This window comes from Zingiber officinale, chromosome 1B (genome assembly GCF_018446385.1).
Source record: "Zingiber officinale cultivar Zhangliang chromosome 1B, Zo_v1.1, whole genome shotgun sequence".
NCBI lineage: Eukaryota > Viridiplantae > Streptophyta > Magnoliopsida > Zingiberales > Zingiberaceae > Zingiber > Zingiber officinale.
Window position 1 is genome coordinate 32805646 of NC_055986.1, and position 15575 is coordinate 32821220.

The 15575-nt window shown below is 35.4% G+C and overlaps 1 protein-coding gene across 1 annotated transcript; it reads right to left on the reverse strand.

Moving 5' to 3' along the window:
• Positions 1 to 2985: 2985 nt before the first annotated feature.
• Positions 2986 to 4438, reverse strand: LOC122036983 (putative E3 ubiquitin-protein ligase RF298). Its single transcript, XM_042596459.1, has 3 exons — positions 4375 to 4438; positions 3518 to 4299; positions 2986 to 3423 (listed from the first exon to the last, which is right to left on the reverse strand). The coding sequence occupies exons 1-3, from the start codon at positions 4436 to 4438 to the stop codon at positions 2986 to 2988; spliced, it is 1284 nt and encodes a 427-aa protein (XP_042452393.1).
• Positions 4439 to 15575: the final 11137 nt, after the last annotated feature.

A 15575-nucleotide genomic window follows, 5' to 3' on the forward strand; every position in this document is an offset into this window, starting at 1 on the left:
CCCAAGGCCACTTCCTCACCCCTTGGTACCGTAATTCCTTTACTCATTCTCTGACTACCTCACCTTCCTTCACCTTGGGAGCCATAAAAACAAGAGAGGGGGATGAGGTCTAATTAATAATCCCTTATATTTTATTGTGCTAACTCTGTTTTGTATGGTATAGTTTGTTACTTGGACAAACACTTTTTGTAAGGATGAAAATGTAAAAGTAACCTTGGATGAACAGTGCCTGAGGCATTTTGGAGCTATGGGAAAGTGCTTTGGAGTGGTACGGAGGTGCCCTGGATCCAATGGAGGTGCCCTCACATGGATGAACTTTGAGGATAAAGTTCTCGCGGTGCGGGGGCAACCTGGAGTGATCTGGAGGCGTCTTGGAGTTGCTCGGAGGCACCTTGGAGTGCCTGGAAGGTGCCCTTGTATGGAAAGAAACTGAAGGTGGCGGAAGTGACTGAGTCTATTTCTTCGGGGATTAGATTCAAGGCTGGAGGCGCCTCCAATGCCTTATAAAAGGAGAGTTCAACCAAGCATTCAAAAACAACTTATATACAACTCCTCTATGCAAGCATTTGACGTTTTGGCTGCTCTGACTTCATGCTGCTGCTTTACTAGGCACAACTACGCCCTACTACTGTAGATGGACTGATACTAAAGCACGAGCGCTTTCATTTCTACATCTTTGTGTTGGTAATGACCTTTACATTTGTACTTACTTTACATACTTGCAAAAGGAAAGTGTAGGGTTATTGCACTTTCCTATTTGTTTCATTGTATTCGGTTACTCTTCCGGCGGTTCCGGAAGAGAATTTAGTAGATTGCCCATTGATAGGCCCGAGGAACTTGGGTCATAGAGTAGGAGTCACCGAACGCTCTGAACCAAGTAACCGTCTGTGTCTTATCTTTTTCTCGTGCGTTTTGTCTTTGCATTATTCTATTCTATTGTGCACTTTGTTTTTTAAAAGTAAGAAAAGAAGAGTTTTTTTAATTCACGTTATTCATCCCCCTCTCTTATGTACATTCGATCCTACACTATCAACCTGCCAGGAATCAGGGATGCATCGCTCTCGAGGAGTTATCCTTTTTCGCTGGCTTTGGTAAAGAATTGTTCCTTTGATGGTGACCTCAGCCAATCGCCACTATCAGCAGAGGTTGTGTGAAGCATGCACCCTTTGATTATGAATTGACAATAGAAATAGTTAGAAATTACATCTTACACTTTTATATTAACTAAGAACTGTTAAGAGTCGATAGATATCTCGTAGATCATCAAATGTAGGGTAGAGCCACCCTTGGGCTAGGGTGGGCTCTAGCCCCACCTACTTTATAATATAATAATAATAATAATAATAATAATAATAATAATAATAGCTTTGTTTTTTTAGCCCAATCATAGACAAATTTACTCTCATGTAGACAAATTTTAAAATATAAAATTATAAATAAAATTAAAATATCAAATTAGATTGACAAATTTTATAAATGGCATTATATTTATAAGTTAATAAATATATTAATTCTAACTTGTTTAAATTTTTTTATCAAACTCGTTCGTAGCACCATGTAATTCACTGTTCAAAGTTAACATAAAGTTTTTTATTTCTTGTTCAATAATAAAATATTCCATCACCGACCGCTTGAGAGGTGGTCGGCGAGGTAATGAGTAGTGGTTGCTCGTGACGCGGACACTGTCTCGCTAGGTGACAAGTAACCGCTTCATGTGCGATCGTTTAGTGAGCGGCCACTAGCCCATTACCTTGCTAGACAATGAGCGACTTAAGTCTAGCTTTACGGATATAGGTTACATCTCATACTTTTATTTAACATATACTACTATGATGTCAAATCTACCTTTTTATCCTCTATAAACTTTTATATAAGGATAGTCAATTACTCAATTTTATCCGTTTATTCACAATTCTTGATACTTCAACTCTTAAGGTTTTTAATTTGTATACCCTTGGCTTGATCGAAAGTTAATTGTCTACATTCCTTGAGTTTTATATTTTCTAACTGAAGTTTTATGGAATCTATGGATGAAAGTTAGAGCAATGACCTAGCACTTCTTAGATAGCAGGTAAGATGGATAGTGTTGAACTACTATATAAACCTCGCCTTATATCACTTGAAAAAACTTATAAGACTAATATCATTAGTCTTTTCATATTGATGGAGAATGCAATTTGATCACTATAAATTGACATTGTTAGTCGTGAAAGATTTCAAAATTTATCGACTATTTCTAAATTAAGTCAAAAATTAATTAAAAAAATAAGTCAAAAACTTATAATTTGATTGGCAGATATTTTTTTCTCATTTATTATAATTTATATATTATAATTATATCGTTTACTTATATATTAATTCTAATATATTTATTTAATTAGTAGGTTGACCTTCTAACTCTTTCTACTTCTACGGTAATAATAAAACGAATATTTTTAATTATGAAATATGTTAAAATAGCTATTTGTAATAAAATAAAAAAAGAATTTTTAAGTAGATTTTATAATCATCTATATTATATTGAATGAGAGTTAAGTTGAAAAAAATAATTACTATATAATGATTAATGAATTTGATTTTAAGAATAATCGAACTTTGTTCTACTTTTGAATCTATTAAATATTAAATACCTTTTATCTATATTTTTAAAAAATTAATAATCATATTTTATTTATATTTTAGAATTAATTATTAATTATATTCATTATAGTTCTAACAAGCAGATGGATAAAAACAGAACATCATTAAGTCACAACGTCAATACAGAAAGTTCCCTGGATTTGTTTTAAATACCCAAACGTTCACAAGCCTGTTCGTCCTGGTTTATTCTATTGCCAACAACAAAAGTCCTGAAGCTTCTGCTCAGGAAACAAACTCATACTAACAATCAACTAGCTAACAGTCATTAGATGAACGAGCAGGGTTCAAAAAGCAGTATGGCGCAATTTATTCTGAAACTTCAGCTAAGCAAACAAAGAGATAATTCTAAGGATCATCAGCTGATCGAGCAATGACTCTTCGCTGGATAGGAGTCCTACAAGAAGGGCACTCTTTCACGCCCTTTTGCTCATGAAGTTCGTTGCATTGCCTGCAAAAAACTTGGTGGGCACAAGGAAGCAAGACGACGGACACAATTTCAGATAGGCACATCACACATTCCCATTCACGCTTTAATTCAGACCTCGATTCCTTCTCAGAAAGACAATTGTTGGATGATGAACTTTTAACTAATTTAAGCTGTGCAATCTGATTCTTTAGCTGAAGGATATAATTTTTGTATCTCTGCAAATTATTTTCCGCTTCAATTTTTATTGCATTTTCTTGTAATCTTGCCGACATCTCGATCTGCTCCAGCTCCTTTCGTTCAGTCTCGGCCATTTCAAGAGCATCATTCTTCAACTTCTCTTCTTTCTTCCAATTGGACTGCAATAAGTTGCATTAGCATTTAGCAGGAAGAATGAGAGGGGCATTTTTTAGCATGTAATTAAGGATATTGAAACAATAAAATCAAATTTACCTTCATATTATCACGAAGATCCCTGGCTTGCTCCAATTGCTGTTGCAATTTATAAAAGCGACGCTTTTCAGCTGCAAGTTCATCTTTAAACGAGAGCTTTTCTTCTTCAGATGATTGTAACTTTTTGAGGTTCTCCTCCATCCTTCTTGAAGCTTTTTCACAATTCGCTTCCACTTCTGCAGCGTGTAGTTCTACATCTTTCAGTTCCAACCTCAGTTCTTTATTCATTGTTTCCATTGTGCGAACCTTATCTTTAAGACCCATAGCCAGGGCTATGTTTTCTTCCATCTGACGGGCATAGCGCCTTCTAAGCTGTTCCTCCAGACTGGCATTCTTCTTCTGTAGTCTTACTAAGTGAAGCTCCTTCTTGTCCTTGTTCAACCTCTCTGCGGCCTGCATCACCTTTTGCGTACCCCAATCGTTCCACTCTTGCACTTCCTTCTCGAGCCTGCATTTCATTTGAAGCAGCGACTCCAACGAAGCATTTTGTAGAGTGCTCTCGCTGATAACGCTAGGTTCTCTCGAATGCTCTACAGTTTGCTCATTGATTGCAGACAGGAGACTTTCCCAGTCCAATTGTGACTCGATTTGAGATGTACCAGAAGTGCCCGATTGCTCAAGATTCCTAGAACAGTCGCTACCAACATCAAGGTTGAGCTGCATCATCAAGCGCCACAAGACCTCGCCTTTACTGAGCGGCTTGTTTGCTTTGCTGATCACATCATTGATCATTTCTTTCGTTATTCTCGTGTTCTTCTTGAATTCGTCAGAAGATGCAAGACCTGCAGATAAGCATTTTTGTCAGGATAATCATGGGATACGAAGGCTAGATCTAATTAAGATTGAATATAAAGTACCCAATAACATCTCCTGAAGCTCTAACTCGGATTCCGGACTCCAATCAGCACCCGGCGATTCCATCTAAGTCGTACGGGGTTTTAAGATTGTACGTAATCTCGAATTGCAATGAGAGAAGTCAAGAACTTACTGTTGCTGCTGCGATTCTAATTTCCTGGATTCAGAGACATAAGAATAGCAACTGTAGCAGTGATTCAATATCAACAACAAGGATAGATAGCCATAAGAATCGAAAAGAACTGGTAATAAGAGTATCATACCTTCCCTTTCGGTGTCAAAGATTGTATATTAACTTTTCCGTTAAAGAAATCTGATTAAAGATTGACAAAATGTGAAAAAGAAAACATGAAAAATGTAAAAGGGAACCAAGATGAGACTCAAACAAACTGATACTAGTGTTAAAAATACTACAAAATTGAAAACAGAAGGATTTTCTTACCGGGGAAACGATCAACAAGGCAGAGACGATCGGAAAGGGAGATAGAAATGGACAGAGACGCACCTAATTGACACCAATGGAAGTGATAGATCGATGGATTTGCAGCTCCAACGGAGAAGAGGTGAAATTGAGGAGGGCTGAATTTCCCAGACTGAGAAGAGGTGGAAGGAGGGCTGAATTGCTCTGGCGGTATATATAGGACGAGATGAAACCAAGAGTAGATATATAACGGCGGACGTGCGCGCTACCATGGTCAAGCGCCTGGATTTAATCAGGCTCATTAATTCAATTTTTTTTTTTTAATCAATTTAACACTATAACTAGGAAAAAGCCGGAATAATGAAAAATCTTATTAACTTAAATTTATTATTCATCCAATTCTTAAATTCTTAAATTTTAAATCTTAAATACATATAATATATCATATAAATATCTAAAAACAAAAAAAAATCTGGTATACGAAGCTCCCGTCATCTCGAGCTCCTATTCAACATGTAAATATCTAAAATTTTTAATTTTTAAATACTAAGAAGTAAACCTAAACTATAGAAGGAAAATTTTATTAAATCAAACTTATTATAATAATATACTACTAAAAAAATAATATATATATATATATAAAATGACCTCTTCGTTTAAAAAAACAAATATTAAAAGAGTTTCATTTTTTAAATTTATAAAATCACTTAAGTGTAAGAAATATTCAATATAAAATTTATTCTCTAAAATACCATTTTATATTATCTATTAAAGAGAAGTGAGGTTCTATAATTCTATTTAGGTAAGAAAACCTTTTGGTTAATAATTTGATTTGGGACAGGATGGAGATATTTGAAAAAATAAGTATTCTTTTTTATGGTTTAATAATTTTGTCAAAAAATATTATAACATAATAATTTTTAACAAAATTATTACAAATTTTTTAATAAAACTATTACATGATGATCCTAGAATGGTAAAATGCTCTCTGATTTGTTCCCATTTCACATTTAATCAAATTTGCATTATCTAGTATTTCAAAACTACAACAATGTTAAATCGAGCGCGCGTGTATATATATATATATATATAGAGAGAGAGAGAGAGAGAGAGAGAGAGAGAGAGAGAGAGAGAGAGAGAATGAAAAAGGATGAATTTTTATTTTAAAATAAAATCTTTTAAATTTTAGCTATTTTATTTAACTCTATTTTGAATAAAATATAAAGAATTAAAATATTCTTACAATTATATTTATGCGACAAGATTTTTTTTAACATCTTTACATAATTAAATAAAAGTATTTTATATAGCAAAATAGTTTTTGAACTTGCAATAATTAATTAGTAGAATTAAGTGGAAAACCTTTGAAAAAAATATTTAAAATGTTATGAATTCAAGACCATTTTTCATATGTATTTTAGAATGCAAATAAATCATATTTAAATGTCATTTTTTTGAAAACAAAAAAATTATATTTTTTATTTTTGTAATATATATATATATATATATATATATATATATATATATATATATATATATATATAGTTTAGTATTTAAGGTTTAGGGTATATATTTAGGTTAAAGAATTTTTTTTTTTTAAAATAACACTAAGTGTCATCCCTTTATATATATAGTTGTATAGTTGTAATTAATTATTTTATTTAGCAAGTTGTCATGTAACCACCATATTAATTTTAACAAGAGCTAGGCATATGTTAATGTTATATTTGGTGGGGTTTTCGTTTGCTCGGGCTCCTCTCCAAACACCTCTTGCGATGTTGTGACTATCTCCAATTTGGCCAAAGTCTAGTAGCTTACAAAGTAAGGAATGTTAGGGTTGGTCAGCTCTACCGATACGGTCACTCCGGTGCTCAAGTTAGATCTAGATTCAGGAATAGAACTCACGGATGCAAGAGAGAAAAAAAAAGAATCACGACTACAATAATACTCTTTAAGGGCACACATAAACACATTATAACATACTTTTAATGCCATTACCGAAAAACACTTTATAATGCGATGTCATTTTAGGCCTTTTAATATTCCTGATATTTGTATAATGTCATTATAAAATATTATACTAACTTCAGAAGTGTCTTAATTCTAGAGATATATTGACGATCGAAAATGTTAGACAAAAATATTTCAAAGATATTTATATATGCCTTATTATTATTGCAAGAAGGATAAATTTAAATGTCACATAAACTAATTTATATTGACAATTATAAATGTCTTATATTTTTATATAAGGATAATAAAATTTATCAATAATGATAATTTATAAAATCAATTTAAAATGACATCTTAACATATCTATAATGACACTATTAAATGTTAATTATAATAATTTATAAAGATATTAAATATTAGCATTAATATTTATTCAGAATATATAATTTTAATCCATCCACAAGACCACGACATAGAATAGAAAAAAATTACACATTATCATGACCACAATATAGAATAGAAAAAAAATGACATATTATCATAATTCATCCACTGCATGGAATAGAAAAAATTTACACATTATCATAATTCAGCCACTACATGGAATAACAAATGTTGGCGCTCGGAATTTCATTCTGTGTAAAACTCCTATACAAAAATTTGTACAGGCACAGAACTTTTCCTAGCAACCTACATGCTCGATCAAACATGTGTTTGATCAATCAAGAAAGTCCTTGATTGACTAAAACGCACCATGATCGAAGCACAAGATCGCTTGCCTCTCGTGTTGGTGTTCAGGATCCATACAAAGAAAACATAACTAGTTGCGCTGCGGAATAAATAACTAGTTGTACCTTTCTTCATAGACAAATACCTCTTGATCTTCTGCTGTATTCCTCTCTTCTTCTTGGACGTCGTGTGGGCGACGATCTACCAAGACAAACCACCTGAACCTTCTTTTGTTTCCAAGCCGCCTACCACCAAAAGATGCAAAGAAAAAGGGTACCTCCTCCTCCTTCTTCTCCTCCAAACCGCCTACCACCTAGAGTGGTTCTTCTCTTTTTCTTCTTCTCCTCCTCCAAGCTCCAGCCACCAAGGGGCCCTAGAGGGAGGAAAGGGAGGAAGAGATAAGAAAGTGGGGTGCCGGCCCTAGGAGGAAGAGAGGAGGTGGGCGCCGACCCTAGGGGAAAAGAAAAGAGAGAAAAGAAGAGATGAGGTGCCGGCCACAAGCAAGGGAAAACAACTCAAGAGAGATTAGGTTTTGGTGGCATGACCTCTTCCCTTTTTATAACCTTCGGCACCAGATAAAAGAGGATAAATATTAACAGAATTTTTGTTTAGAAAATATTTCTAGAAAAGAATTAACATAATTCTTTTTAGAAAAATTTCTTAGGAAAGAATTAAAATAATTCTTTTTAGAAAATTTATAAGAAAGAATTAACATAATTCTTTTTAGAAAAATCTCTAATTCTGTTGACATGATGTCCACCTAGAGGAAAAGAAGGAGCTTGGGTAGATTTCATCTTGGTAGATCCTTTCTCACACGACGTCCAAGAGAAGGAGAGGAATATTATAAAATATCGAAAATGGGCGAATCAACATAAGGAAATTTTCTAGAATTTTTAGAAATTTTCTGGGAATTTTTCGGAGCTCGTATGACAAGTTTACGGGGATGAATATTGGGCCCCGGGAAGGCCTGTTTAAGGTACCCCGTTTTAGCGACGAAATGTTTGATTTTTTTAAATATTTCCTTTTCTCTTGTTCTTTTCATTTTCTTTTTTTTCTCCCCTTCGTTTTCTTTCTACCCCCGCCGAACCACCCTCGTGCCCTAACCTCGTGCTGAGCGGTTTCTCATCCTTGCGAACAAAACCGTCGGCAACGGAGATCGGGCATTTCTGTTCCCTGCCTCTCCTCTACCTCTCGCGCGGAGCGATCTCGACGCCACCATCTAGCGCCGAGCAACGTCGCCGCTATTAGGATGTATACTAAAAGCCTAGCTTTTGGTATAAACATTTATCTAGAAATAAAGAATCACATTGGTTAAATGTCTACATTTATGATAAATGTAGTTGTTCAATTAATTTATATTGTAGATAACATGGTGTGTGGTGTCACACACAGAGGATCATGTTATCAGTACCTTATAAATTATAAACAGTAGCTCACGACCAAGATGGAAAGGAACAAACCATTAGAAGGTCGTAGTGTAATTAGGTATTAGTTTATCTTAACTATATAATTACACTAGTACACTTAGAGTGTATTGAGTAGGACCATTAGAGGTCGTTTCTTTTATACTGACTTTATAAAGGAACAAAGACCTCAGTTATTATGGAAGTGTGTGCTCTTAATCCTAATATAATAACAAGCACATATATTTGATATTTATTTCTTTAATTTATCAATGGGTGAGATTTAGTTCGATAAATTAATAAGCCCGATAAGTTAGGAAATGATATCACTTATAGTGTGTGTTGTTGATTATAGAAGGAAACTGTGTCCTAGTGATCTAGGTTGAGAATGTCCCCAAGAGGAGCTCATAAGGATTATCATGTTAAACCCTGCAGGTGGACTTAGTCCGACATGATGATAAGGTTGAGTGGTACTACTCTTGGACTAAGATATTAATTAAATGAGTTGTCAGTAACTCACTTAATTAGTGGACATTCGACATCTTAAACACAGGGAGACTAACACACTCATAATAAGAAGGAGCCCAAAATGTAATTTGGGATTGGTGCGGTAGTTCAATAATAGTTCTTTAGTGGAATGAATTATTATTGATGAAATTAAGTTGTGTGTTCGGGGCGAACACGGGAAGTTTAATTTCATCAGGAGACCAAAACCAATTCCTCCTCTCGTTCCCTATCGTAGCCTCTTGTATATACAGATTTATACTCACCACATACCCACCTTCTTACCCATCCAATGGGGCCAGCCAAGCTAGCTTGGAACCCAAGCTAGGGCCGACCAAGACCAAATGGATGAGCCAAGTTGGTGGCCAGCCAAAGCTTGGGTCCCACGCTTAGGTGGTCGGCCACTAAAATATTAAAAAAAGATTTTTATTAAAATTATTTCTTATGTGGATATCATTGTTTATAAAAGAGAGTTTAAAAATTAAAATTTCCTTTTATAGCTTTCTACAAAAGATTAAGAGAAGAGATTAATTTCTTTCCTTATTTGTAGATTAAAAGGAAGGTTTTAATTTTTGTTAAAAACTTTCCTTATTTGTAAATCATCTACATGTTTAAAAGAGAGTTTAAAATTTAAAATCTTTCCTTATTTGTTGATTAAAAGCTGGATTTTAAATTTTAAGAAAAATTTCCTTTTTAACCATGTTCATGATTTAAAAGAGAGTTTAAAAATTAAATATTCTCTTTTATAAGTTTCTACGGGAGATTAAGAAAAGATTTGATATCTTTCCTTATTTGTAGATTAAAAGAGATTTTAATTTTTAGAGATAACTTTCTTTTTATCCACATATTTAAAAGAAAGATTTTAATTTATAAAATTTCTTTTTTATTAACCAATCATGAAGGGATTAAAATTATTGGAGAAATTTTTATAAATTTCCGGAAACAAATTAGGAAGTTTTAATTCTTGTTTTAATTAAAACTTTCCTTGATTTGGGGCTTGAGGTGGCTGGCCATTGTTATTAAGAAAAGAAAATTATTTTTAATTAAATAATTTTTTTTTTCATGGCAAAAGAATTAAGGATGTTTTTTATTAAATTTCTTTATTTGCCAAGACCAAGGATTATAAAAGAGGGGGTAGAGGAGGCTTCATGGCTAACGACTCTATTCTATTTTCTCCCTCTTTTCTTCCTTGGTGTGGTCAGCCCTTCTCCTTTTCTCTCTTCCTCTTGTGTGGCCGAAATCCTTTATCTCTTGGAGCTTGGAGGAGGTGGCCGGATCTAGCTTGAGGAAGAAGGAGAGAAAGCTTGCATCCCTTGGAGCTTGGTTGGTGAAAAAGGTTCTTCATCCTTTAGAAGATATGCTTGGCCGAAACTTGAAGGAAGGTAGAAGAAGGTGCCTTGGTGGTTCTCGTCTCGAAAGATCGTTGCCCACACAACATCCGGGATTAGAAGAGGAATACGGTAGAAGACCTAGAGGTTTTTGTTTGCAAAAGAAAAGGTATACTAGTATTTAATTTCCGCATCATACTAGTTTTATTTCTTTGTAAAAATACCAAATACAAGAGGCATGCGATTCTAGTATTTCAAATTAGTTTTCAATGTTGTGTTCTTTTGTTTTTCTTTTCCTTGTGATTTGATTGTTCCTTTTGGTTGACCTAAAGTTATTTAAGGAAATTGAATATTAGCTTTCCTTAAAAGGCTTTGTTTAGGCAGTGGTGGTTGTTCCCATATCCAAGAAGGCCATGTGCCTCGCCATGCATACCTAGAAGCCAATTTTGGAAATTAATATTTAATGGAATTAATAACCTAGGTGATTTGGATCGAACGTGTTAAGCTCCGCAGGAGATCCAAGTCTAAACCTAAAAGAACAAATAAATTAAACTTAGGATCAAACGTGTTAAGTTCTGCAGGCGATCTGAGTTTAATTTAAAAGAACACATAGTAGCTAGGAAAAGGTTCAGACCTTTGTACAAAATTTTTGTACAGTGGAACCATTAGTTTTTCCGAGTAGCAATCAACAATTGGTATCAGAGCTAGGGTTTTGCCTCTGTGTATTTGGTATTAGTTTAATTATGCACATGTCATACATAATTTAGGCAGTATAATAGTAGGATGTGCTAACTTTGTGGATGCAGGATCCAACTATTATGGCTTATAGATATTGTGTGTGTGATTGGACCCTTGGACATGTCAAGGGCATTTTATTGTGTGTGCATGATTGTATTATAAAATACAGCAGAAGCTGTATTTAGTTTTAATAGGATTTTATTTTTTGATCTAGATACATGTACATTCCTTCGAGGAATATAGGATCGAAAAATGTAAAATTTTATTTATGTCACGGATCGAATCTTGCAAGGCGTGGAACCTTTTGAGGATCAGAGGTGCAACGGAACAAGGAGCAAGATGGATGTGACAACTAAACCCGGTGGCAGTGGCCAAAGATGGCAGCAGTTAGGGTTGGTGACACACAGAGGACAGCAATAGATAAAAGCCATAATAGTTGAAAATTAGTTTTTATATTTATTACTTTTTATGCTGTGCTGTGTGTGCTTGTTAGTATGCATGTTAAGTAGGCTAGCATAGTCAAAATTCCTCACTTTAAATAACTAAGTGGGAGAGAGATTTATTTTTAAATAAATTCCACAGTCTCCATTGCTGGTTTATAATTGATGCAACAAGCTTGCGCGTTAGCTCTGAGTGCCTTCCTCCATATCAGATGAGCTTGTTTGTGGATCACTAGATTAAATTTATATTTTGGATGACTATAGGAAGTTAATTAAGTGCGTGTGATCTTCTCCATCGGAAGGGGCACAATCTTATTAATGGACTTAGTGTCAAGTAATGGTCTACACTTAGGCACGTCTAATAGTATCCTCCCCATCGGAGTCACTGCTATTATTTGTGTGACCGAAGAAAACCAACTATTAATTTGTCAAATAAATAGGTTGACAAGATAATAAAGTTAAAAAAACTCCTCTTACAAATGTTTGATTTTGTATACGTCCACACTATCGTGTCATACAAAATTCACGGTGTTTGAGGTAATTTTTATTTTGTCATAAAGATTTATTGACAAGATAATTAATGGGTATAACCCTCCTCTTACAAATGTTTAAATTTTGTATACGTCCACACTATCGTGGCATACAAAATTTACGGTGTTTGAGGTGTTGGTGAATTTAAATAATATTGTTTGAGGAATCAATGTTATTTTAAATTCAAAAGTTTTGACCAAATATTTGATCAAAGACAGATCAACTATTAATTTTATTCGTCATAAAGTAAAGTTGATGAGATAATAAAATTAAATGGATAAAATCTCCTCTTTGTTTTTGTATACGTCCACACTATTGTGGCATACAAAATTCATGGGGATTTTAAGGAATTGATCTTGACCAAATATTTTTGTGATTCTTAGGATTTAAAATATTTATCAATTCCCTAGTTGTTATACTATAGAAAAGACTTAGTAGTCCCAATTGTAATAATTGGAAATTGGACTTGGACATTAAGGTAGACTGTCTTCTTAGAACTAAGAACAATATAGGTGTATTTAATTTATTAGTTGAAACATGTTTAGTGGTGTTATCTACCAGAACCTGGAGTGTAGATACAGATACCATTAATCATGTCCAGGAAACCCGACAACTAAATGAAAATAAAAACACAGTCCACATGGGCAGTGCTGTAAAAGTGGCAGCTGTTGCAGTGGGAGATGTTTATCCTTTGATAAAATATGGATTTTAAGAAATTGTCTTTACTTACCAAGTTTAGAAAGAACTAGTTTTCAGTTTTTAAACTATTCAAAGAACTTGATATTCTGCTTCTTTTAATAACAAAGTTGTTATTAAGAAAAAGAGGGAAGTTATCTGTTCTGGTACGTTGGTTGGCAATTTATAAATCCAATAACTCCCACGATGCAACAAATGGAAATTAGTAACATATCTTCTAAGAGAAAACAACCTTCGGAAATAAACCAATTATATCTTTGACATCTAAGGCTAGGTTATATTAACTTGAGTAGGATTCATTGGTAACTGATGAACTTATGTGTAACGCCCGAAAATTCTCAAACTTGCATTAGAATTATTTTATGATTTTTCTGGAATTTTAGATATTTTTCCGGAATTTTCCGAGTAGTGGAAGTAGCAAAAATAATTAGAAGAATAAAAAGGCTTAAGCGGGAATCGAACCCGGGACCTCTCGGGTCCGCTAAACCTTTAGTTAGCCTTAGTAACCGGTGAACCCAGCAGGGCCGTGCTGAAAGAAAGGGGAACCAATTATATTTATATTAGAGTTGGGTCTACCTTGCTTGGTGACATCCAGACAGCTCAGGAGCAGGATCCTGAAACTCAGAAAATCAAGCAAGGACTAGCAGAATCAGAAAGTAGAGAATTCAGAGTGTCCGATAGTGGGGTGTTGTATTTTGGCGACAGACTCTGTGTTCCAGATCAGGAGGAGCTACGGAGACAGATTTTAGATGAGGCTCACAAGACTCCCTATGCGATGCATACAGGTTCCACTAAAATGTATCAAGACCTGAAGAAACATTTTTGGTGGCCCGGGATGAAGCGAGACATCGCCAGATATGTTAGCACCTGCCTCAGCGACCAGGGGGAGTTCTGCAGCCTATACAGATTCCAGAATGGAAGTGGGAGGATATCTCTATGGATTTCATAGTGGGACTACCCAGAACCACGAATGGTTTTGACGCCATCTGGGTTATAGTCGACAGGTTGACTAAATCAGCCCACTTCTTAGCTATCAAGATATCTTACTCCATGGAGAAGCTAGCCCAGTTGTATCTTCAGGAGATCGTCAGACTACATGGAGTCCCACGAACCATCATTTCAGATAGAGACAGCAGATTCACATCACACTTCTGGGAGTGTGTACAGTCAGTGTTGGGCACTAAGTTAAAGTTCAACACAGCCTTCCATCCTCAGACAGATGGTCAGACGGAGCGAGTAAACCAGGTACTCGAAGATATGCTCCGAGCGTGTGCCCTAGACTTCAAGGGAAGTTGGTGCAAATATCTGAGCTTAGCAGAATTTGCATACAACAACAGCTATCAGGCCACTATCGGCATGGCACCTTACGAGGCTCTCTATGGGCGGAGGTGTAGATCTCTAATCTGCTGGTATGAGAGTGGTGAACAGAAAGAACTAGAACTTCAGACAGATCTAGTAGCAGATACCACAGCGGCTATACAGCAGATTGATACACGGCGCAGACCCTTAGGGTTTTCAGTCGGGGATACAGTGTTCCTTAGAGTAGCTCCCATGAAGGGAGTGATGCGTTTTGGGAAGAAGGGCAAGCTTAGTCCCAGATATGTGGGACCATACCTTATCAGCAGAAGAGTGGGCAAGGTAGCATATGAGCTAGAGCTACCCAGGAAATCCACAACGTATTTCATGTCTCTATCTTGAAGAAGCATACCCGATGCCACCGGTGATTGAGCCCTAGTTGGTGCAGATCAAAGACCTCGGCTATGATAGTCGGCCTATTCGGATAATAGACCGAGCAATTAAGAAATTGGAACAAGGAAGTACCATTAGTCAAAGTCATTTGGCACGGTCACACAGCAGAAGAGAGAGATCTAGAATTGTTCTAAATTCGAGGACGAACTTTTTATAAGGTATGGGGGATTGTAACGCCCGAAAATTCTCAAACTTGCATTAGAATTATTCTATGATTTTTCTGGAATTTTAGATATTTTTCCGGAATTTTCCGAGTAGCAGAAGTAGCAAAAATAATTAGAAGAATAAAAAGGCTTAAGCGGGAATCGAACCCGGGACCTCTCGGGCCCGCTAAACCATTCGTTAGCCTTAGTAACCGGTGAACCTAACAGGGCCGTGCTGAAAGAAAGGGGAACCAATTATATTTATATTAGAGTTGGGTTCAATTATCCACTTAATATAAATAGAAGATTTAAGTTGGTTTGGTTTATTTTATTTCTTTGGTTCGGCAAATCTCTTCTCCTCTCAAACCCTCACGCCGGCGCCCCTCTCTTCTTCCTCTTTCTCTCGGCGCACCAAGGCTAGGCCCCCAAGGACATCTTCCGGCAGCGGCTCTGACACCAGGACACTCCCCTTCACGAGAGGAACGTGTTGGCGCAAGAGAACTATCGAAGGGATCGTCTTCTCCGGAAACCTAGCGACTAGAACCGTAAGGAAACTAGCGTACGAGGT

Bases quoted from the DNA above. Each gene is read 5' to 3' on its own strand.
- LOC122036983 (XM_042596459.1), bottom strand. From the start codon at position 4,438: ATGGAATCGCCGGGTGCTGATTGGAGTCCGGAATCCGAGTTAGAGCTT. The intron at 4,300-4,374 runs GTACTTTATATT...GCTTATCTGCAG, and splicing joins GCTTCAGGAGATGTTATTGG to GTCTTGCATCTTCTGACGAA. The intron at 3,424-3,517 runs GTAAATTTGATT...AACTTATTGCAG, and splicing joins ATCTTCGTGATAATATGAAG to TCCAATTGGAAGAAAGAAGA.